The 25,414-nt window shown below is 41.9% G+C and overlaps 1 protein-coding gene across 1 annotated transcript; it reads right to left on the reverse strand.

Moving 5' to 3' along the window:
• Positions 1–385: 385 nt before the first annotated feature.
• Sh2d1b (SH2 domain containing 1B) lies at positions 386–25,414 on the reverse strand. Its single transcript, XM_028864341.2, has 4 exons — positions 25,115–25,414; positions 5,964–6,027; positions 3,198–3,360; positions 386–1,267 (listed from the first exon to the last, which is right to left on the reverse strand). Exons 1-4 carry the CDS (start codon positions 25,246–25,248, stop codon positions 1,230–1,232), a joined length of 399 nt encoding a protein of 132 aa, XP_028720174.1. The 5' UTR covers positions 25,249–25,414; the 3' UTR covers positions 386–1,229.

The raw sequence follows: 25,414 nt of genomic DNA on the forward strand, positions 1-25,414 counted from the left end.
TATCAGATTCAGAAGGGGACAAACCACATTTTTCTCATATGTAAAATCAAGATTTAAATGTATGTATGTATGTATGTGTATATATGTATGTATATATATATATATATATATATATATATATATATATATACACACACACACACATATGGAGGGCATGAAAGTTCAGAAATTGGAAGATGAGGTGGGAGGAAGAACAGAGAAGGCAATGGAATATGGGCAGAAGGGGTTCTCTTTGGGGACAGGAGGGCTCCAGCAAGGAGGGAAGGATGGGACAGTACAAAGGAAGGTTAAGAAAGAAGAAAGTATTGCCCACATATGATCACTTGTGCCTGTAATCCCAGCACTGAGGAGGTTTGAGTTTGAGGCTGGCTTGAGGATAGACTGAGATTCTGTCTCAGAAAAAAAGAGAGAGAGAGAGAGAGAGAGAGAGAGAGACAACAACAAACAAAAACCCCAGAGTATAATGATTTATAGGGTACAAAAAGATTGAAATGAAACCCATTTCTCTGTATGCTAACCAAAAATAATAATAAAATAAATATTTTTATCATGTTTATCAGAAGGCAGAGCTGGTAAAGTGATTGCTGCATATGTAGAATTAGGAAAAACTGTGGCCATAGGAATGTCTGGCAGAAAGCCAGCCTTAGAAAGAAAAGAAGGGACTAGCTCAAACTGAAGGGAAAGGAAACATGGATGGGTCACAGCCCTCATCAGGACCAAGACCTGCACAGGTGGAGGACATGTTTGCTTCTTCAGTATTCTTAGACCTTGATTCCTCTGCTCAGACCCCAGCTCCACCTGGGACAACCAGGCTCAAGAGAGGGTCCAGGTTAGTGTGTATCAACCACTCAACCACACTAGAGAGGGTGTGTTGTCCAAAGTCACAGACTGCCGAGTATTCTCTCCTCTCTATGAAGCTGTCCTTCCAATTGTCCTTAGATGCCATCAACCGGGGTCCAGTGGCGGTGCCTCTGACCAGTCAGAAGACTGGATTCTGGCTGTCCAATTCCAAGACAGGAGAGTGACAGGTGAGTGGTGGCTTTGTAGCTTCTTGTGAGTGTGCCAGAAGGCAGGCATGCAGAAAGTGACTTCTCCAAGGTTGTAGTAGAGAAGATCCCACTACCCAGATCAGGAGGGTCTCAGAGACCTGCTAGAAATTGGCGATTTAGATGGACACTGAGAGCCCAGCCATCTCTCGTCTAGCTTGTTTTTGTCCCATGTCCTTGTCCTCAAGGCAAGATATCCACATAGTCCTTGTCAGTGTTCTCTGGGGGAAAGCAAAGGACAGCCATGAGATGCCGCACCCAGACGTCCCACCAGCCAGCCCGACTCAAGGGAACACCAGGCACAAAGCAGTGCCAATGCCACATCAAAGAGACTTCTTCCAAGGCTGCAGTGACATAGGAACTTTCTTGGCTAAATTTTTTTTGTTTTGTTTTGTTTTTGATAAGTAGAGCCCTAGTCTCTAGTATTCAATGTCTGCCTTCACCAGTGGCAATCCCATGCCTTCCTCAGAGTAACTCTTGTTCTAAGGAGGCAAGAGGAAGGGAAGGAAGAACTCGCGCAATGGGAAGGCATTTTTCCCTTTGGTAGCTAAGTACCTGGAGCACACTCTACCGGGTCTGACCACGCTTGGAAAATTGGGGTGGTCAGACCCATGTCCAGTTCTTGGGAAAGACCTCTCCCAAGCCCTTTCTCTTCTAGGGATTTGGTGGCATTTTATTACAGCTTAGACAACACTATTACCACCCCCAGCCACCCCCAGCAACTCATCTTGGTTTGCACAAGCATCTGACTTGGACACATTGGTGCTTTCTTCCCCTTAACGCATTGTGTGTAAGTGTATTTGCACACTTGTATGCATGTATGCAGGTGCGTGTGCACATGGGTGCCTGTGTGTGTGTGTGGCCAGAGGTTAGCCTTATGTGTTGTTCTTCAGGTTCTATCTACCTTATTAGGGTCTTCCTCTGGCTTGGGGCTCACCAGATTCGATGGTCAGGGAGCCCCATGGGTCTACCTGTCTCTGCCTCTTCAGCATTGGTATTACAAGCACGTGCCACCATGTCCAGATTTTCAAAACCATCCTTTCTAGGGATCTAAGTCAGGGCCTCCCACAAGCAAGGCAAACACTTTACCAACTGGGCTATTTCTTGAGTGTTTTTATACTTCCTAATTCCATAAATTTTGGTGGAAAAGAGCAGTGGGTCTATACCTGTGGCTGGACCTACAGAAAATGATCAGATTGTAATGGCCACACAATCCCCTGAATGGTGATAATCGGTATAAACAACAGCAGGGGGCAGGTTTTATCTTAATCATTAAAATCCCACTCCTCATCTTTGTAGAGAAATGGGAAGCTTACCATGGCAGCTTAAAGGGCGACTTTGCTCGGACAGAATAGCATGGATACGGATGCTTCTGGGCTCCCTGAGAACTCGTACCCTCTCATCATTTCGCCTAGTTAGCCGATCTGCTGTCATCACCATGGCCAACCACAGATAGCTACAATCCCTCCCACACAGAATAAAACCACATATTTCATCATGAGAAGCTGGGTGGGACCATAAACGTCTCTGAGTGTCTGTGTGCGTCTGTGTTTAACTCAAAATTCACCAAAACGAGCAGATACTAGGTTCTTTCAAAGTATTCTGCAATGGGCAGATGATGAAGGTGAGGGTAAGCTTGTAATGTGATCTGAGAGTTCTGTGAATAGACTTTTCTCACACATACTGACACCCATGCGTCTCAATGGCTTCATATCTTTAGGGATTATATATGAAATAATTTGTCCCTGATCATTTCATAAATGAATGTTTGCCAAAGATGGAACAAAGGGTAACAGGATAAGCCTTGGTGGGTGATTTGACATGATTGTTTTTTTCCAGTGAAAACCTGTTCATATGTGCATTTATTCCCGTGAGTGGACTGCACGTGGTCACAGAATGAACTCCAAGTCAGCTTTTCACTCAGGACTTTTCCTCTCCTTCCTAGCTGTCCTAGAACAGGCGGCTGTGTGTCTTGGCCACACGCAGGGGCTAGAAGATGCTGTGTCTCAGTACGGTAGAAATTGCACCTATCGGGATGAAGCTCTTTAGAGTAATGTCCTAGAACAAGTCCTCCATGGCCACTCTGCAGAGTAGACCCCGGGGTGGATGTCGGATTCAGGGTCCCTTCTGACCCTTTGTCGGGGCTCTTACCGTAAACATTCGGCTCTGACTTCGCTCTTCTCCCTCTCTGGCAGAAGCTGTTTCTCATTATTGGCTTTGAAAGGTGAACCACCAGTCCTTGGCCCGGCTTCTCATATTTGGAGACTAATTCTTCTAGGTTTGGAAAGATCTGTCTTGGAACGCCTTCCGCCGTCTGCAAAGACATTAAAAACGGTCACTCTTCATTGCGCAACTGTGGGCAAACCGCGACACTTCTTGCAACAGTGGTTTTTAGGGCTGCTTCTGAGAGTCGAAGAGCGGAAAGTACGAGGCTAGCCACACAGGCCCAGGGTTCTCACCCACTGCCTGTCGCAGAGGTTCCTCATTCTGGAGAGGAACCTTGTGGCCCAGCTACTCTTTTTAAAGGGAACTTCTACTTTAAAGATCCTCAGTCACTGTATTAAGTGAGCCCCAACTGTGGCAATTTCTCTGGGGTGGTTCTTACTGTAGCTCCGTTGGGGTTCCCTGTCGGGGCTGTCGGGCTGCCGGCCTTCGATAAGTTAGGGGACTCATGAGAGGAAATGCAAAATAATTGACCTGTAAGATGCGTGTGGACTCTCCACAGGGCGCAGATAAGAGAAACAAGTCCCATTTTATACTGAGAAAAGGATGTCAACGTGGCTTAGTGAAATCGGGGACTTGTTTTCCAGTTAGCAACTATAAAGAAAAGAAAAATCCTCTTTTCTGATATAACTTTACAGAAGGAATTTGAAAACAAAGAGTTTTCTTCCCCTGCTCTTTTGAATGTGGTTTTCTTGGTCATCACCATGGTGGTTCCTATAGCCCTAGCATCGGCCAACAGATATGGCTGGAAGGTGGTTTGCTGAACTGCACGCTTAACCTCCAGGGTAGAGATGTGAGTGCTTCGGCGGGCGTTTCTTTAACAGGGTTGCTTCAGCTTGAAGCATCACCTGCTGCAGGTCTGTAAATGCAAAGCCTTCCTCAGCCAAATGCTTCTCTGGATCTGAGTTATGTGCCATATAGAGAGCTCCCCGTTTTGTTCATAAAGATGAACAAAAGGGACAAAACAGGTTCTGGGGGGACTATCCAGAATTCCCCAATGCATACAAGAAAAAAGGAAAAAATGGATTTAGAAAGAGTCTGCTTTATAGAAGGCATTTTATTTCGAGGTAATTTCAGACAGACACACACAAATTGGAAAAATAGTAAAAGTAAAATTCCCATAAATTCTCCATGTATGTTATATATATTAATATTTGTTTGCTTTCTTATTCTCTCTAAAATGTGTAAGCTTATATATATTTATATATACATATACATATTTATATATACATACATATATACATATATATGCATATAGATATGTATTTTGTTCTATTTTTGAAACAAGGTTTCAAGTAGCCCAAGCTGGCCTCAAGTGCACTACATAGGTGAGGATGACCTTGAACTTCTGAACCTCCTGCTTCTACCTCCTAAGTGCTAGGATTATGGGAATGAGCCACCATGACCAGTTTGCATATGTATATCCTTTTAAAAAAATTGTTTTCAGGGCTGACCATTTGGTATTCAATAGCCAGTTCGGTGTGATTTTCCCGCAGAGGACCATTTCTCCCACTCTCGGCATCCTTTAGCTGCCTGTGTTTCTTTAAGTTGGGTTGAGGCCCCATGAGCTTTCCTCTGTCCACATCCGCATGTCTGTTGGTGTCAGCCATGTTCAAGTCGTGTTTAGGCAGCCATGTTAGTGAAAGTTTATGGGTACAAGTGACATTATGCAGTCTGAATAGGTTATATTTATGTATTTAGAGGTGTGTGTGTGTGTGTGTGTGTGTGTGTGTGTGTGTGTGTGTAAGACGGCCTGAAGGGAGGAAAGGGCAGCGACCATGATACAATTATATTATAGCCTCAAAGAAATATTCAAAAACATTTGAGGAGTTAAGTTGAAGGCATGATATTTCTTTAATTCTAAGTACTTCAGTAGCCCAAAAGGCAAAGACATTGCACAATCATGTTATAATGACTAAAATGAGAAAATTAACTTTCATGAAGTACTAGTTACTAATCTTGTTTGAATTTTTTTTTCTTGTTTGAATTTTGAAACAAATTCAAATTTTACCAATTGCCTCAAGGATGTCCTCCACAGCAAAAGAAAAAATAGATGCTTTAGTATTTTAGGGATCGTTGTAGGTTCTAATCTCTTTTGGATATTCACAGTTACGTGAGCATATTGAAGATGTTTTTCAGAATGTATTTTAAGATCTTATGTTGGTAATTAAGAATTCCATTACATTTGTTATACTTACTTCTTAAAGAGTATAACTAAATTCAAAAGAAGCAGAGAGATTTCTCTGCTGAGTGCACAGGAAACCAGAAACACTAAAGGAGACCCTGAAGCTTCCAGCTATTTAATGGCGCCTGTTCTGTTTTCCGGCAGCTGTGGACATGCTTGGCTTTGGACCCCTGGAGCTTCCGCCCACCTGCCCTTCCCGCTCCCATGCTTCGGATGTGAGTATTACAACAGTTGCCAGTGGAGTCCAGGTCCATGTGTTTGACCTTCACAGGAGCAGGCGTGGCTGCCTCCACAGTCTGGAGGAACAGCCAGGGTTACTGAAATGTGGAGCTCAACTCTAGTACTGGCCTCTTTCTCTCAGAGAAAAGTCAAGCTCACTGCTTATCAAACTTGAGATGGCACTCCTGTTTTTGAAATCCTCCGTGTGGCCACATCAAAGTTTCAGGAGCTGACCCCAGCTTTTCCCTAATTCCCACAGTGGTTGTGTGGCAGTCCTTATGTCCTCTTACCTGTATCTTGTAATATCCATGTTTCTCTCTGAAGATTCGGTAGGTGTAGACAAACTTTTTAAACCTATGGGAAAATGACTCTGTGAATCATAATGTTCTTATATACAAATCTCCATAGTGGCTGTCTTTATAGTTTAGACACAATGTGTTTTTCGGTCTTAGATCCCAAGAAAAACTGACCATTACCAGACTCTCTCATCTCAATTTGAAAGAAAGGGGAGTTTTGAAACACAGAACCTCTTGGAGATGATGGAGTGTGAACTCTAGCCAAGAGGATGAGGGGAAAGAATTGAGGGTCCTTGCTTACAACTTGACCTTTGTGAGGAAGTACAACTATTTCAGAACCAGAATTCCACACAACCTGTTCTTCTATCATATCTCATCTCTTTCTCTACCTCACTGAGTCCACAATTCCTTGACCCATGGACTTTCCAATCCATCAATTTCTCCTCTTCATTGTTTTCACCTACATGCTTTCAACTCTCCTTCCTTGATTGTTCTGGTTAATTTTTTGTCACCTGAACACAAACTAGGGTCATCTGAAAAGAGGAAACCTCAGTTGAGAGAATGCTTTTATCAGACTGGCCTGTATGAAAGTCTGTGGGGCCTTTTCTTGATTCGTGATCGATGTAGGAGGGCAGACCCACTACGAGCTGTGCCATCCCTGGGCAAAGGTCCTATCGAGTATAAAAAAGACAGCTGAAGGTGGTTTAAAAACACAACGGAGAAACATTATTATTCCTTCTGTGACGACAAAAGAAACTCACTTAGGGTGGTCATCCATCTTGGTGCTGACCAGTTGTCTCTCTATTGCAGGTCCCTGGAAGGTGAGTTCCCAGTAACCCTGACACAGTGACCCCCACCTCAAAACGTATAGCCTCAGTGACCATCTTGTTCTGATGTGACTAACTGATTGTTTTGGCTTCTATAACCTGCTTGTATAGAACTCAAGGTCTTCCTGTGGTTTCACCTTTAAAACCCTTCCCTCACTCCCCTTTCTCACGGCAGTCTCAAGTTTGGCTCAGAAATTGTTATCCTGCTAGCCATTTTAATGAATGGAACTAATTATAATCCAGATCAAGCCTGTGGTCTTTTCCCAGGAGTCTTGAACTCCATAACATTTTTATTTCTCTGACTTACGCTGATATATATTTTATAAAAATTCTTTAAAGTTCCAAGGGTGTATTCTTTTATTACAAGAATGATTTTTGGCCGGGCGGTGGTGGCGCACGCCTTTAATCCCAGCACTCGGGAGGCAGAGCCAGGCGGATCTCTGTGAGTTCAAGGCCAGCCTGGGCTACCAAGTGAGCTCCAGGAAAGGCACAAAGCTACACAGAGAAACCCTGTCTCGAAAAACCAAAAAAAAAAAAAAGAATGATTTTTGTCTCAATATTTAAACTATCATTACAAAGTAACTTCTTCTAGTATTTACCACTGTAGGAGAAGGTCATTTCACTGTGATTCCCTAGAGGAGGGGGAAGGTAGGCTATTTTAGAGTCATGCATGCATCATTATTACGCATGCATGCACACACACACACACACACACACACACACACGCCCACGCGCGCATACACATTCATCTCTAATAACCATTGTTTTTCCATATCCCATGAGAATTCACTATGCATGAATATATCAGATGTTGTGGTTAAAAAAAAAAAGGTAGCTGAATGTGAGCCTAAGGAGCAAGTCAGTAAGCACCTTCCTTCCATGCTTGGGTTCACGCCCTGAATTCCCTCAATGATGGAGTGAGATCTGGACATGTAAGCCAAATAAACCATTTTCTCCCTAAGTTGCTTTTGGTCATGGTATTTGTTACTGCAGTAGAAAACGAACTAATACATTTATCCTGCTTAGATTACTTACCCATCATTATCATCATTTCCTCTAATACTCAGGTGATATACATATGTATGTATGTATGTATGTATGTATGTATGTATGATTTATGTGAATGTTAAGGAAGTATAGCCTAATTCAATGGTTTGACTTACAAACTTCAATTTTATGATTTCTTTGGTTTATGTAGTATGAAAATAATATGTGTCAGTAGAAATTACAGTTCAGATCTTGAGATTTTAATCAATACGCTATTTCTGTCTTGTACCAGGCTTTTTCTTTTGGGCCACCAACCAGCTTCCAAATCATGACACAGAGACTTCTTATTAGTTATGAAAGCTTGGCCTTATCTTGTGCTTGTCCCACTGGCTCTCGTAACTTAACCTGTTTCTCTTCAACTATGCTTTTGTCTCAGGGCTTTCTAACCTTTGTTTCCTTCTGTAGATCTTACTTTCACTGCTTCTTGTGTCTGGCTGACCGGAAGCTGCCTGGCTTCTGGCCCTGGGCATCTCCCTCTCTTTCTCCCTTATTCTCCTCTCCTCTCTCTTCTCCTTGAGCCCGCCAGCCCCACCTATCCCTCTTCTGCCTAGTTATTGGCTGTTCAGCTTTTTATTAGACCAATCAGGTGCCTTAGGCAGGCAAGGTGAAAAAATGCAACACATCTTTACATAGTTAAACAAATACAGCACAAACAAATGTAACAACCCTCACATCATTCATTAAACAAATGCAGCATAAACAAATGTAACACACCTTTACACAATTAAAATGATATTCCACAGCATAAACAAATGTAACACATCTTTACCTAGTTAAAATATTTTACATTTCCCCCCTTTTGTCTAAATAAAAAGGAAAGGTAACTTCAACATAGTAACACTATATACAAAAAGAACAATTATCAAGTAAGAATTACATTTACAATATCCAGTCCATTTGTATTTGGCAAATCCAGAAAAAATACTCCATTATTTATCCTATCTTGGTGAATCCAAATTTGTAGCTAATGTACCTTCTATCAGAATTATGGAAAACTGTAACTATAACTATCTAGTCTTCAACTTCATCAAAGACTTCAGAAGGATATAATACTACCTGAATAAATAGGAAGGGCAGTGTAAGTCACTTCCAAAACTATAGAAATGACAGTCATCTGGCTACCTGGACAGTCGCTCAAGGTTCCTCTATAATGTTGGGGCATTCATCTTCAGTCTATAGGCCTAGACTATCTGGCAGACTCTTCTATGAAGCAGGAATTTTAAAGGACTGTCCCACCTAGTCTTGGCAAAGTTCAGCAGTCACTTTCCTGTGTGTCCTGCAGAATGTCTGGTAGACTTTTCTATGAAGCAGGAATTTTGAAGGACTATCCTGCCTTATTTTGGCAAAGTTCAGCAGTCTTTTTCCTGTGTGTCCTGCTTGTCCAATTTGCACAGCATACTGTCAGCAATCAAGACAAAACATTGGGCAGATTTGTCTCATTGTCATGAAAAGCCTTAGGTTATTAAACATTTTAAATGCCATATTTTGTAGGCCTTTGACGTGTTTGACAATCACCTATCTATCTAAAATATATATTTGTATGATCTTGAAAACATACCTAACATGACTACAAGTTTGATTATAGATGACAAATAATCTGCATTTCTTAACTATACATTGCATTTTAAAATAAGCTGCATAAGCACAATACCTTAAACAAGAATAGAAACATATATATAGTATAACAAAAATAACTTTAAATTTGTATCAATATACCAATGTAAAATATTTGAGGTTAATAGTGGTGTAGACCAAGCTGGCCCAGAACTCAACAGAGATCCCCCCATCTCTGCTCCACAAATTCTGAGATTAAAGTCATGTGCCATCATGACCAGCTTCTGTGGTGATAGTTTATTTGTGCTGAAATGTGATGGTATTTTATTTGTATGTTAATAAATAAAGTTTGCCTGGAGATCAGAGGTAACAGCAAGCCATTAACACAAAAGTCACGCAGTGGTAGCACACACCCTTAATCTGATCACTTGGCAGGCAGGATCTCTGTGTGTGTGTTCAAGGACACACTAGGGAACAGCCAAACTGGTGACACATGCCTTTAATTCCAGTACTAACCATAGAGATCTGGAGGTCTGTACAGATAGGCAATGACAAGGAAGTGAGGTAGCTGGGCTAAGAGCTAATGAGAGGGCAGAACAGCAAGGCAATAAAGGCACAGGTTAGACAGGAAGTAGCCCCTTTTTGGTAGCTGCAGAGCTGGAGAGGTAAAGTTGGTGGCTATCACTATTCCCCTGATCTCTAAGGCTTTCACCCCTATATTTGGCTCCGTGTTTCTTATTTAATAAGACCGTTTAGAAATTCATCTACAAGCTTCACTCAAACTCCTTTTTGTTTGCTTATTTGTTTTTTTCAAGACAGGGTCTCTCTGTCCTAGAACTTGCTCTGTAGACCAGGCTGGCCTAGAACTCCGAGATCTACCTGCCTCTGCCTCCTGCCCGACTCACTCAAATTCTTAATGGTTCCAGGGAATCAATTATTTTCCTGTGTTCCTCAGGCACAATTTTCTTTCTTGTCCTTTCTTCTTAAACCCATTCTCTCCCTTTTTAAAAAAAAATTATGTGTATGTGTGTTTCGCTTGTGTGTACGTCTGTGCACCACATGCCTGACTGGTGCCTACGGTGGCCAGTGCTCTCAACTGTTGAGTGGAGGGAGAAAGACTTTTTTTTGAGGTGAGAGACTTTATAGGTTTTACTTTCCAATTGCATTTTATTTTTGTCAGAGTAATATATGCATGCAGTTTAAAAGGTCAAGTGTAAAATTCATTACCAAATGTTGCAAACGTCCCTGTCTAGTTTTCCATCCCATCACTGGGCACTGCTCCTCGGCCAGTGAAACCTGCTTAGTTTCTCTTTGTGCTTGCCTTGTTTCAGAATCGCATACACAGACTTCTGTTAACTTCCTTCTCCTTTTTAGACATTATCTAGTATATTTTGTTTTGTAAATGAGGGCTTATCTTTTGTGTACTTCTGCCTCTTCTTCCTGTCTCTGCTCTCTCTTCTCGGCAATCACATAATTTTTAGGTAAATTAAGTGTTAGCATTACCATGACATTATAAATACTGTTTACAGTCTACCTAGACAATGTACCGTGATTTTTGTTTCCCTGTGGAACAACATTCTGCTTTCCTTAGAGTAGAGAGAGAGTCCTGCTCTCTCCTCATTGTTCCCATCGTCTCAGTGAAGTAATCACAGTGAGAAATGGGAGAAGATGGGAGCACTCAGGGGAGAACCCTAGCCTTCTAACACGAGCTCACCAGTGTCCCTTCCCATATAGTGCCACACCTATCGCTGCCACACCTATCACTGCCAGGCTTGTATCACTGCCAAGCTTGCACACATCAAAGCCTGAAACTCAAATACTCTGCCATCGTCACTGTAGACAAAGCTGTGTATTTGGCTCTCCAAAGCAAGTTCCTATTTTCCCGTTTCAAAGACACAGCTCCAGTCATTCTCTGACATCACTACTCAAGAGCCTGTGTGGTCCTTTTATAAACTGTGAGTCAGATCATGTCATTCCTCCGCACACACAGAGTCTAAGCTTAGAATAGCCAGGCCAGTTTTAGAGAAGCGAAAGTTTGGAGTATATGTGTCTGGAGGAAGGTCCTGTCTCCACAGCTCTAAGGCTTCTTACAAAGCTGATGATCTGGTTCCAAAGAGAAAGGCATTAACAGCACAGACTGGCTCAAGTGTACCCCTGTGCACGTGCGTGTGCGTGTGCGTGTGCGTGTGCGTGTGTGTGTGTGTGTGTGTGTGTGATGGCTTGATAGACAGCTCTGCCATAGCAGATTAGTGAGGGAAGAGACCACAAGTAGCATCATTTCCATGTGGAAACACATAAACTTGGATCTCTGCTCCATACTCTAACAACTCCATTTTGGAAAAAATAAATAAACTTTGGAGAAATAACTACAAATGAACATCTTAATAACCTCAAAGTAAAAAAGAAAAAAAACTTTTTTTTCAATTGTAAAAATTTCAAGCTACAAAACAGAGTAATGTGTTTGTTTGTTTGTTTAATTAAAGCTTCTATTTATCAAAATACACTGTTAACAAAGTGAAAATGTCCAGAGACTGGGAGAAGTCAATCACAGCACTAATGTATAATGAGGATACTAAGACAAAAGAAGTGTCTGTCAGTAAACACAGGAAAGATGGTTCATTTCGTTACCAACTAGAGCAATGCATAGTAAGCAACAGAGAGGTCTCATCTCGCCCGAGACTGGCAGAGCTGGAAGAATTTACCAATTACTGCTGGGTATAATATCTTTGAGAACAATCTGATAAAATTCAGTAAAATTAGAAAATGTGTATTCTATGAGATAGCAATATTGAAACAAAGCAGATAATGCCAACATTTTATCATTTATTAAGAAGTAAAGATTTAGAGAAACCCTGTCTTGAAAAATCAAAACCAAAACAAAACAAAGCAAAAAAAAAAAAAAAAAAAAAAAAGGAAAGATTGGTGATCCTACACATTTAGTTCATTTAAAATACTTAATAGGGCAAGGCGTGGTGGCACGTGCCTTTAATCCCAGCACTCAGGAGGTAGAGGCAGGTGGATCTCTGTGAGTTTGAGGCTAGCCTGGTCTACAGAATGAGTTCCAGGACAGCCAGGGCTGTTACACAGAGAAAAATCTATCTTGAAAAACAAAAAGACTTAAAAGAGGGCTTAAAAGAGAGAGATGGCCCGACAGTTAAGAGCAGTTGATGCTCTTACAGAGGACCCAGGTTCAGTTCCCAGCACACAATATAACTCACAATCATATGTTGTTCAGGTTCAGGGAATCTGATCTTTTCTGTTTTCTGTGGGCACCAGGCACATTCCTGGTGCACATATACATGTGCAGGCAAAAACTCAAACACTAAAAAAAAAAGTGCATCTTTAAGGTAAAATAAAATATTAAAAATTCATGAATATAAAGCCAAGTGAAAGCATACAGTAATAAATTACATGGTTATTTCTCCTGTGATTAAATTTAATTATTACAATAAGTACAAAATAGGGGTTTAGGAAGATGGATCCGTGATTAAATCACTGGCCATGCAAGTGTGAGGACCGGAGTTCGGATCCCCAGAAACCCATGAAATGCCGAGTGGTTGTGGCTGACTTCCTGTCTTTTCAGCCTTAGAAGGTACACCCAGGAGATCCCCAGAGCCAGGTGGCTGGTAAGTGAAGGGCTCTAGCAAGCCCAAACATGGTGCTGGCAGACTGCCCTTCCCATCTGCTTTCTTGTGCTAAGCCCCTGGATTCCCTTATTTGGCCACTTCCCCATTCCTGAGACTGACCACCAAGGTCCAGACACCAACATTCCTTATTTGGCTACACTGTGACCAACATAGTCAATCAGAACTTACCAGCTTGCCCTGGCATGGGCTTCCCCTTTTTTCTCCTGATGAGCCACTTGTTTCTGTTTTTGCCTGATTCAGATTCTGCCACCTTGTCTCTCTATCTCTCTTGCTTAATCAAGAGAAACCCTGTCTTGAAAAATCAAAACCAAAACAAAACAAAGCAAAAAAAAAAAAAAAAAAAAAAAAAAAAAGTAAAGATTGGTGATCCTACACATTTAGTTCATTTAAAATACTTAATAGGGCAAGGCATGGTGGCACGTGCCTTTAATGTTGGAAACAGGGGTCCGGGTGTGATCTGCACCCAACAGTGCAGCAGTCCCTTCATTAAAACTAGCTTTATCTGTCAGCTCTGGGTTCGACTGAGAGAATCCACCTCTGAGAATAAGGTGAAAGAGCAATTCCTGAGGATTCCCTACACCAACCTCAGGCTTCCATGTGCTTCATAAATGTCTACACATCCCACCCCCTCGAAACACACACACACACACATACACACACACACACACACACACACACACACACACACACACACAGAGAGAGAGAGAGAGAGAGAGAGAGAGAGAGAGAGAGAGAGAGAGAGAGAAACATCCTTCAAAATGATTAAAACTCCATAAACCTAATATGTCCCTTTTAATTATGAAAAAAATGAAAGAAAATGGCTTTATTCAAATGCAAATTTTAAGACCAACGCTAAGGCGGACAGAAGAAGGGATGGAGGGAGGGAAGGTCAAGGAAGGCAGGAGTGCTGAGAAGAGGGAGGAAGAGGAGGGGTGCATCAGTGGCTTCAATGTCCTCTGAGAATTTGCCTTTGTGTAGATTTTCAGCTATTGAGTAGACTGTCAGCCAGTGAAAAGGTCTTTTACCTGTCTGTGAAATGGCAGTGCAGGACCCCCCAAAACTTTCTTGCTTATTCATCTTTAATAATCCTACCATATCTTCTTCAACTTTGGGAAGACCTTCCATGAACTGAGGCATAAATCTAATTAATCTTAACAATAAAAATCTGTAGTCAAATATCGGGGTAGTAACTTGAAAGTTCAGAGAAGCAGAGCAGCCAGCTACCAGAAACTTCTAACCTCTATGAAATCTCAGACTGAATGGGGCGACCCTGTCTCTATGAATCCTCAGACTGAATGGGCTGGCAAGATCTTGTCTCCACCTGCCTTATATTCCTGTCTCCACCTCCCTAGTGCTGGGATCAAAGGCTTGAGCCTCCCAAGTGCTGGGATTAAAGATGTGTGCCACCACTGCCTGGCCTCTATGGTTAAGTAGCAGCTAGCTCTGCCCTCTGATCTGCAGGCAAGCTTCATTTGTTAGAATACAAACAAAATATCATTCAACAATGAATATATTGAATTTTACAGGGATTAATATTTTTGTATTGAAAGCAAGTTACAGAAGAAAGAAAGAAAAAAAGAAAGAAAGAGGAAGGAGAGAGGGAGGAGGGAGAGAAGGAAGGAAGGGAGGGAGGGAGGGAGGGAGGGAGGGAGGAGGAGGGAGGGAGGGAGGGAGGGAGGGAGGGACAAGTTACAGGTTTTGTTGCATAACCCTCTAGTGATCTTGATGGGAGCCTTCTAGATTCCAGGCATTTCCTTACTGTTCCAATCTTTATAGAAACTCAAAAACAAGACAATTAAACATATGAAAAGAACTAAACCCTGAGTAATCATAATTTTTCTCACCAACCTTTTGACATTCAGTATTTGGACAGCAAAGGTATGCTTTCATTTATTTTATTTGTTTGTTTGTTTGACTGAATACCCTTCTTCTATTTTTGTGTATATTGTTTGTATACATGTCTACCTTTGGCTGAGACTCATCAGAAGCACTACTTTCCCTTGCCAAGGCCATAACACAAACCCAATGTCCCATCTCTGGAAGAAATGTCTGTCTGTACCAAGCCCCCTAAAGGAATAAACTATGTATAGTGTTGATTCCCACATCCTCATTTTACTTGGGTCTTTGACTAGCATAAAATCCAAATATATCTTGGAGTGTAGATGAATTATTCCAATTTTATTAAAAATTACTGTACTTACAGTTACAGTTTCACACTTGCATTTTCTTTTTTAGATTAAATACTCACAGATGACCAAGCAAAAATGCTTTCTTTATATATGTATGTGTATATGCATCCATTTAAAAAATTCTTTGTGGGTTGGGGATTTAGCTCAGAGCACTTGCCTAGCAAGGGCAAGGCCCTGGGTTCGGTCCTCAGCTCTGGAATAAATAAATAAATAAATAAATAAATAAATAAATAAATAAATAAATAAATAAATAAAAAATTCTCTACAGTAATGTAGTCAATACTAGTTTGCTTTCATCTGATATAAATTTCAGAAAATAGCCATGATTTTGCCTCAATTATTATGCCAGATTTCTTTCTCATAATAAAGTCCAGATGGACCATAGTCATCTTCATGTCCTATAATATATGATGTTGGCTGGGTACCTTAATGCCATTTGTTGATTGAACCACATCACATTACTTCCATTGTTACTTTCCTAACTTCTGATGACTTAGACTCTTTCAGGGGTCTCCCCTGGCCTTGCTGTGTTAATACGGAACTCATTTCAGTCTATTCCACACATAGCATCCTAAATAATATTTTACAATTATCAATCAGATATAGAGGTGGAAACTCAGAGCTGGGAGAAGGAAGAAAGCTAGAGAAGAGGAGAGATGGGAAGGGCCAGAAACAGTGTGGGTGACAAACCCCAAGCAAGGAGAGGTAAAAACCAGAACAAGGAAGTGCAAATATTAGTAAGATCAACAAAGGAAACCCAGCTCCGTGGATGGAATGCTTGTCTGAGGCCCTGAGTTCTGTCTACAGTACAACATGAGCTCAGGGTGCTGGTAAACCTAGAATTCTGGTACTTGGAAGATCAAGGCAGGAGTATTGCCATGAATTTGATGTCAGTCTTAGCTAGAGTGTAAGACTCCCTGAATAAATAAATAAATAAATAAATAAATAAATAAACAAACAAACAAACAAATTCCACAGACACAAGCAGAACACACACCCATACACACATACACAGGAGTCTGATATTCTGAGTTACAGTGAGCACATACCCAGAACGTACACATACCCAGAACATAAGTAGATAGATAAGTAAGCACAGATAGAGAGATGATAGATAGATAGATAGATAGATAGATAGATAGATAGATAGATAGATAGATAGATAGATGATAGGTGGATGGATGGATGGATAGATGGACAGACAGATAGATAGATATCAAACCACATTGAAAACCCTCCCTGATTCTTACTATTTTTTTAATAAAAGTAGAAGCCTTATAGTAGCGAAGGACCTACACAATCCACAAATCAAACTTCACTTTTTGGCCTTTTCTATGCTCCAGACATACCACCCTTCTAATTATGCTCGAAACACATCCACAAGATCTCAAATCAGAACCTGTGAGTTTTTTCCCTCACACACCAGGTAGACTTCCTTCTCCATTTCATCTGAATGTCAGATTTCAGATGTTCAGAGAGGTCCCCAAACCACTAGTCACTTTCCACACTCTATTTCCTTCTCTTTCCCCCTTGTACTTCATATACACTTTTAACCGTATTATAATTGCTACAATCGTTATTTGTTTATTTGAGACAGTGTCTTACTATGTAGCTCTGGATGACCTGTAACTTACTATGTAGACTAGGCTGGCTTCAAACTGATAGAGATCTGCCTGTCTCTGTCTCCCAAGTCCCAGGATTAAAGGTGTGCACCACCACACCCAGCAACTTCAACCTTTATTTTTCTCTGTACTCCTGTCCTGGGAAGTTGGAACAGAGATTATCCACCGTAGGTCTTTCTGGCAACCAATCCCCATCCTGAGACTATTGTGGTGATATGGTTCCCCCAATATATTGTGCACCTTATTAAACTTATCTGGGGTCAGAGAACAGAACAGCTGCCAGATAGATATAGAGGCCAGAAAATGGTGGCACACATACCTTTAATCCTAGCATTCCAAAGGCAGAGATCCATCTGGATCTCTGTGAGTTCAAAGCCACACTGGAAACAGCCAGGCATGGTAACAAGAGCCTTTAATCCCAGGAAGTGAAGGCAGGAAGCAGAAAGGTATATAAGGCACGAGGAACAGGAACTAGAGCCTGGTTAAGCTTTTAGGCTTTTGAGCAGTAGTTCAGCTGAGATCCATTTGGATGAGGACTCAGAGGCTTCTAGTCTGAGGAAACAGGATCAGCTGAGGAACTGGCAAGGTGAGGTGGCTGTGGCTTGTTCTGTTTCTCTGATCTTCCAGCATTCACCTTAATATCTGGCTCCTGGGTTTGTTTTATTAATAAGACCTTCTAACAATTCATGCTACAGGCTATCTTGGAATCATTTTGTTAACATATAAAAGCCATTCATCACCCCCACAGAGATCCAACTTTTTATTATAAATCAAAACATCATACTGTGGTGGTAATCTAATCATACCTCCCTGCCTCCAATTCTCCATTTTCTCTGCTAAGTCATATTATTGAACTTGTGATTAAAATAGTTGTGCTAAATGGTGAACCTGCTCCCTGGCACGTAGTGAAGGCTCAATACAAGATGGCTCCTTCTTGTGGCTACAGCAATATTTTTAAATAAATACAGGTATTTGTGGTAAGTACTAAAAATACACCAATTATAACTTCTGCTTCCAGCCAACATGAAATAATGGGACCTCATTTATGATCCCTTCTCCTCAAAAGCCCCCCCCCAAAAAAAAAAACTGGGAAAGGGTCCACAGAATTGCAGCCTTTAAACACTGGCTATTTCAGGACACTGATCCCCCAGAGAAAGGAAGGAAAAGCAGCCCTGCTACATTGGTTTTGGCTGGAAGGCATGTTTCCTGTGGCCTGGCAAGGACCGTAGTGACTCAGTGTAGGGGCATCTAACAGTTCCCCTAATGCGAAGAGGAACTGGAACTAAGCAAAGTCCAAGGTACCCAGAGTTCAAGGTCTGAAAGCAGTTCTCTTCCTCATTGAACAGGGGAGAGCTGTGGTGATTTTGTGTTCTGACAAATAAAGCTTGACTGCAGATCAGAGGGCAGAGCTAGCCACTAGTTAACCATAGAGGCTGGGCAGTGGTGGCACACACCTTTAATCCCAGTACTAGGGAGGTGGAGACAGGAATATGAGGCAGTGGGAGAGACAAGAGCAGCCTCCCTTTTTGGTCTGAGGATTCAGTAGAGGTCAAAAGGCTCTTTAGTGGCAGGCTCCTTTACTTTTAACTTTCATCTTTCAGTATTTACACCGATACTTGACTCCGGGTTTTATTAAGACAAATTAGAATTTGTGGAACAGAGAACAACTTATATATCCATCAGTGGGCTATTCAGAAAGACAGCCCACCTCTACCCAGTGGGGAACAGAACAGAAGTCACTCTGGAACCAAAGCTATTCTTGGTTCTAGTAAACCATCAAAAGATAAGACCATTTCCAAATAACTTAGTGCCTCTTAGTACAAAGTTCAAGAATATTTGTGGGAACACTAAATGTTGACACCGAAAGGTAAAATTCACTGTGTCTGGCACCTAATCAAAATTTTCCAGGTACAAATAAATACAGGAAATAAAATCAACAATGAGAAGAAGTAAACCAGGAGTAAAAAGTTAATCAATAAAAATAGACTCAGGAATGACAGGTAATAGGAGAAGACAAGGATAATAACACAATTTTATTGCAGATGTTTAAGAATCTGGAGGAAAAATGGAAATTTAAAGTCCGGATAATGGTGATACAAAAAGCAGTGAGATGAAAGTTCCTTAAGTAAAAGTCTACTGAGTCCAAAAGGAAGAATATGCTAGATAGGTTTAGCAGCAGAATAAATATCACAGAAGAAAAGAAACTTTAGTACAAAGAAAATCAAAGAGGAAAAAAAACATTTGGAAAGACCCTCTTGGCTTCACTTATTTTGAACTGTTTCACTGCAGCATGGGCTAGCCTTGGGAATGGTCACTTGTTGCTGAAGCATGAAGCACTATGTGTAGATCTCAACTGATTCATGTACAGTTTGTTCATGAGTATTTTGTCCCAGTCAATGTCATGGAAAATCACGTTTGTAGTCAGCCTTTTAGTTTTTTCCTTAACCAAGCTTCGAAATGTCAGTGGAAGGAAATGGAACCTATTACAGGACCCCATGATGTCAAACAATTGTGAACTACATTTTTCCATGCCATGTCGGGAAACCCTGGAGAAGCCAAGGTAATAAATAAGTCAGGTTTTGAGTCCCATCATTTAGATTAGAACGTGTGTCAGTGCAAGCTGGTGCTGTATTAATTTGTTGATGTGCATGACAAAATTCAAATGTCTAGACTTTTATGAAAGGCAAATTTTCAAATGTGTAAGTACAGAACTGACAATTGTTCCAAATTATATTTAATCCAACAAATAAAATGCAAAATAAAAATGAGAAATAACCTGGATGTTTGACTATATATAAATTATCATAATTCTAATCACAAAATGCTACTCAGTCGTGAGGGGACCATAGTGCCGGCTTTGTTGGGCTGGGGAGGTGGCCCAGTCAGTAAAGTGCTTCTGCACAAGCATGAGAAGTCAGTTCAGATCCATGTGAAAGCCGAGCATAGTGCGGTGTGCCTATATTCCCAGCATTGAGGAAGAGGAGACAGGAGGTTCACTGAAGATGTCTGGCAAGCTAGTCTGGCCAAATCAGTCAGCTCCAGGATCAATGACTGAGAGATCCTGCCTCAAAAAGTAAGATGGAGGGCAATTGAGGAAAATGCTTGACATTGACCTCTGGCCTCCACAAATACACACATATGCATATGTATGTGTGTACCATCTCCATACTAACATGCAAACACACACACACACACACACACACACACACAGAGAGAGAGAGAGAGAGAGAGAGAGAGAGAGAGAGAGAGAGAATCCAGCTAAAAATTATCATGTATAGAGAGCCATTTGTTACAATTGCAATGTGTGCATGGCAAAGTTTGCTGATGTGTGTGCTGAAAAGTGACTTCTAAATGTAGAGGGAAATGATTTCTGCTTTTGTTTTTGTTTTTATATTTGTTGATGGCTCTTTGTGTTCTTTCTTTTCTCTCTTTCATTTTTGCCTCTCTCCCCACCTCCTTTCTTTCTTTTTTTTTTTTCCTTGCCCTTATGACAGGATCTTACACTATATTCCAGACGGATCTAAAACTCACTGAGGAGCTCAGGCTGGCCCAAAACTCATGACAATCTTCCTACCCCAACCTCCTACATACTGGGAACATGGGAAAGAATCACTGTGCCTAGCTTTAAATTTTATTGTGAGAATTATTTTAGTAGTAGTAATTGTATTTTGGTGCTATGATTGCGCTCAGAGCCTTGTACATGCTAGACGAATTCTTTACCAGTCAACTATACCCAGCACTTTGGTTTTTCTGAAAGGCGTTTGCAAATGTCTTATGCACAATATAGACTGTTCAGCTTATTGCTTTTCTTTCTGAACTCTTTCCAAAAGTCTGGAAGTTGCAGCTTTGATGACAGAAAGTCATTGTCCCATTCCCCTCAATGCAGACAGCACCTGAAGCCTCTCCATGGCTACAGAAAGTCTACCCTTTCCTTGATGGATTCTTTCCATGAGCGAATCCTTTTCGCCCCCTAATATCTACCCTATTTGGACTCTGTAGGTTGCAAAGGTTTCAATTTCCTCACTTTCACAAAGTCACACTACACAGCCATTTCACACATGGAGGTTTTCTAGCTCGCATGTATTTGGGCGGTCAGATGCGGTTTCCTGTTTGTGTGTACGGTCAAGCTGCTAAGTAGGTTCTCTAAAGCTTTCCACCCTTTTCATTATTTCCTCCTGTCCTCCTCATCTTCTTCCTCCTTTTATTTATTTTTTTTAAGCAGGATGTTATATAGCTCAGGCTAGCCTCAACTTATTGTGTAGCCAAATCTGACCTTGAACTGCAGATCTTCTTGCCTCCCCGTCTCAAGGGCTGAAATTGATTCCAGGCATACATTACCACACCTGGCTAAATGGTCCTCCCTCCCTCCCTTCCTCCTTTTCTTCCTTCCTTCCTTCCTTCCTTTTACTTTTTGGAATTTTGAGACAGGGCCTCACTCTATAGGCCAGGTTAGCAATCCAAGTTGCTAGGTTCCCAAGCATGAGTCCCCCACGGCTGGCCTCCCTTATTTATCTCTAACTCCTCATATTTTCCTCGGTGGGCTCTGCAACAGCTCAGACGTCTATATAGTGCAGCAAAGAAGGGGTTTGTCTCTGGCAAGCGGGATGTCGAGATTCTGGATATGAGAGCACAGCCCAGGCTCAGGTTCCCTGCTTGGGCACTTTATAACATAGTTCTGAGGTAACTACCCTGAATGTATTTCAGTGGCCCTGGGGACATTAGTAAAGTCAAGACGTGGGATATTATATAAACAGTTGGATGGTGCATACTTGTAGTCACAACATTTAAGAGGTGGAGACCGGTTAATTTCTGTGATTTTGAGAGCAGTCTGAGCTACATTGTGAATTCAAAGCCAGCCTGGACTTTGTGAAACCCTGTCTCAAGAAACAAAAACTAATAACAAACAAGAGCAGTTGTTTTTTCCCTCCTAAAATAGGGATGACATTAGTTACTACAAGGATCTTTGCAAAGGGACATTTCCTCCAGTACTTGTCACAGTGCTCCAGGGCTTAGGCCCATGCTTGGAACCTAAAGAAATTCAGTATACGCTTGCTGAATGAGTAAAAGAAGGTTCTGTTCTGTTCATCCTCCAAGACTCGGCATCAACGTGAGACTTTCTGCTCCTAATGGATCGGTCATTCTTTGCTATCAGCTCCCACAGTGCACCATGAAGCTCTAATCATCACAGCCATCGCATGCACCACAGGGTCCACTGACTTCTTAATTTCCTCTACTATGCTCTGGCCTGTGTTGAAGGCATCAGCTGAGGACCTAGCACAGTGCTTGGCCTATGAGAGACTTTAAATAATGGTGATAATAAGCTTTCATCAAGTCTATGATGAGGTCACTAGGGTCATTTGACTTACACTTTATGTCTGAGCACCCATGACATCTCATCTGATCTTCTGTAACATGGGTGAGGACATGAGATGTCCTTCCGTGACCTGGGCAGCAAGGAGGGTGACGCTTGATATCTGAAGGTGCTCAGCAAATGTCTATTCATTTATTCCTTTCTCATTTGACTTGTCTTTTTTTTAACAAGTCTAAGTGACCTTTGCTTTAAATGGACATATGAACTGGGTTGACACACCTCAGGGAAGCTGAGAATAAATGTCAAGTTGAAAGAGAATCTCAATGTAGACCACGTACCTTGGGATACTGGCCAAGATCTGTCCAGTCTCAAGGATGTCCCTTGTATTTTTGTCTATTGCCATGTACCCCACCATAAGTAGCTCTCACCATCTCCCATCCAGAGGTGCAATGGTGTAACGCTAATTTTAGTACTTTTGAGGAACCTGCCGGACTCCCGTTTGAAGGCAAGAGTGATCATGCTACGTTGTTAAAGATAAGTCTTTGCTTGCTGTAGGAGCTGACTTGCTCTCTGTTTCCAGGAACCTGACATTTCCTAACCCATGACTTTGACTTGTTTTTAAGGATACCCTGATCCTCCCCAACCCTCCTTGACCCTCCCCTGAACTTTTCCCAATCATGGTGACCATGGTCACCATCATCATGCTGATCACATGATATTTTTGTGCCGTGGGTAGCTGTTCCAGGTTTGACCTGGAAGTACCACCCCTAGTGAGGCTTCCTGTAACTGCCAGGCCTACCTATAACCTGCCCCTGAGGCGGGGCCTAGACGGGAGCCCTTAAGGCCCGAGATCTGGATATGCTGGCTTTCTTGGTGCCTTGTGATCCTGTATACTAGATGGTAGACCAAGCAGAGTTCTCCAGAGAACACTGCTGGACTGCACTTCACCTCTCCTGGATCCTGTAACCAACCCCTTTACTGGCTGTTACCCCCAAAATAAACCTTTTTAACTAAATAGAGTTGCCTTAATAAATCCCCCAATAGTTTTGTTTTGTTTTAGGTTTTGGTGGGTTTTTTTTTATTTCCTTATTGCCCTATCATCTCTCTTCTGTAGAACTACTCATGAATTTTCTTCTTAAAAGGGGCTCAAAAAATGGCTGCTCTCTTTAACCTGACTTAGGAGGCAGTCACTAGCCAGCTCTTGGGTATATCCCAATAAAAAAAAAATCAAGCTTGCTTTAAATTCAGCTCAAATTGTGGTAGTGGTCTTATTCTCCACGTTATCAGTTTGAAGTTCCAAATCCCAGCACTTGCCACTCATCTGCTCAGTATGACCCCAGTTCTGGTGAAGACCCCCTTGGCTGTACCACATAGTGGCAGATGACATCATGCAGAGGGAGAGATCACATGGAAAGCCAGTAAACCAGAACAGGCATCAGCAGAAGGGCCAGTCTTCTTCTTCTTCTTCTTCTTCTTCTTCTTCTTCTTCTTCTTCTTCTTCTTCTTCTTCTTCTTCTTCTTCTTCCCACTTAGGAAGAACTAACTCAGAGTCCCCCAAGATCTTTCCGAGGGTAATAGTTCCAATACCTATGGTCTCCCTTTCTTCCATCTCTTAACATCAATACATAGGGACTACGCCTCTGACACATGAAACCACAGATGGACACACCAAAAACAAACACACACTTGAATATCACTTTTAGCTTAAAAAGCTAAGATGGACTTAATGCTCTCTCTCTCACACACACACCCATTTGTCTAGGTACCATTTAAAGAAACAAAGATCTCTGTGTAACAATTAGTAATGACAATCATTTTTGCCTTCTTAACTTTCTCCAAAACTCCAAGAAGCACAAGAGCCCTTTCCTATAGTGACAGTTCTTTGTTCGCCCAGACTTCAGTCAAGCTCCTAAACATCCTAGGCCCACCTGTGCATTTCCCTACACAATTCAGCTTTATCAAAGAATCCTGCTCCACTAATATCTGAGCACCCCTAGCATCTCATCAGATTCTTCCGTCAGGCACCATCCCTCAGATGGTGTTCTAATCACAGTGACCTTTACTCAGCTAAAATACTGGGGTCCTTTTAGATAGCATTTCCCTTCTCTCTGACGTTTCCTCTTAGTGCTTTTCCATGTACTGCCCCCCATCCTGCTCCTTGCTAGGATTTCCTACCTGTTCACACCAAATTCAGAGTTTAGCCCACTCTCTTTCCCCAACTGAAGTCACCATTGCAGCAATCACAACACCCGTCAAGAGGGCCCTTAAGAAGGTCCTCCTCAGCCGGGCGGTGGTGGCGCACGCCTTTAATCCCAGCACTCGGGAGGCAGAGCCAGGCGGATCTCTGTGAGTTCGAGGCCAGCCTGGGCTACCAAGTGAGTCCCAGGAAAGGCGCAAAGCTACACAGAGAAACCCTGTCTCGAAAAACCAAAAAAAAAAAAAAAAAAAAAAAAGAAGGTCCTCCTCAATGTCTATAACAGACGTGATAAAAGATTCTGTGTTTCTCTATTTCTTAGTCTAAAAAATGATAATAACGTCTGCTTGCCTCGAATGGCCACAAAAAGCATAAAAAGAAAACAAAAAAAAATGCTGCTTATAAAGTCCTTTACCAACCTGACAAAGTATGAAATATTAGCACTTTAAATATTGCAAGTGAATGCAGCCCAACAGCCTTTCAGGCTGAAATATTACAGAGGGACCCTATCCTTCTCCACATCAAATAGAGACATCCCATTTTCCTTCTCCACCATCCCCATTTCTACTGTCTCGGTCTGCTCATGTGGCATCCACCACTGGAAGGGAAAGGCAGGCAGAAAGCTGGGTAGGCACATCTTTCTAGCCTCTCCTGGCCATGCCTGGCTCTTTAGCATTGCAAAGTAGAATGAGATACGACTCCCTGAGTATATGGCTGCCATCAGGGTTCAACTCATGAAGACAAGGTTACTCACGAGACACAGAGGCACAGGACTCCTGGCACGGACTCGCTGTCTCTTATCAGAAAGTTGCCATCCAGCCCTCCCTTGAGGAGCAGGGTTTCACACTCTCTCTTGGTCAGCTGGCCATGGTAGTAAGGCAGATCCATGGAGGGCTAAGTTATGCTTTAGCTGCCCTGGCAACCTGAGATCAAGTCCCAGGCCAGGCTGTGGCTGTGAAGAGGGAAGTGGAGAGAGCAGAGAAAGGGAAACGTCCTTTCTTCCAGTGTTGTCCAAACGAGACACGAGATTGCTCTGTGGGTTCAGTCAGTTTTA

This window comes from Peromyscus leucopus, chromosome 15, assembly GCF_004664715.2.
Source record: "Peromyscus leucopus breed LL Stock chromosome 15, UCI_PerLeu_2.1, whole genome shotgun sequence".
Classification (NCBI taxonomy): domain Eukaryota; kingdom Metazoa; phylum Chordata; class Mammalia; order Rodentia; family Cricetidae; genus Peromyscus; species Peromyscus leucopus.

Bases quoted from the DNA above. Each gene is read 5' to 3' on its own strand.
- Sh2d1b (XM_028864341.2), bottom strand. From the start codon at position 25,248: ATGGATCTGCCTTACTACCATGGCCAGCTGACCAAGAGAGAGTGTGAA. The intron at 6,028-25,114 runs GTGAGTAACCTT...ATTTTCCCATAG, and splicing joins GTCCTGTGCCTCTGTGTCTC to GTTTAAAAAGTTTGTCTACA. The intron at 1,268-3,197 runs GTAAGAGCCCCG...GCTTTCCCCCAG, and splicing joins GTCAGAGCCGAATGTTTACG to AGAACACTGACAAGGACTAT.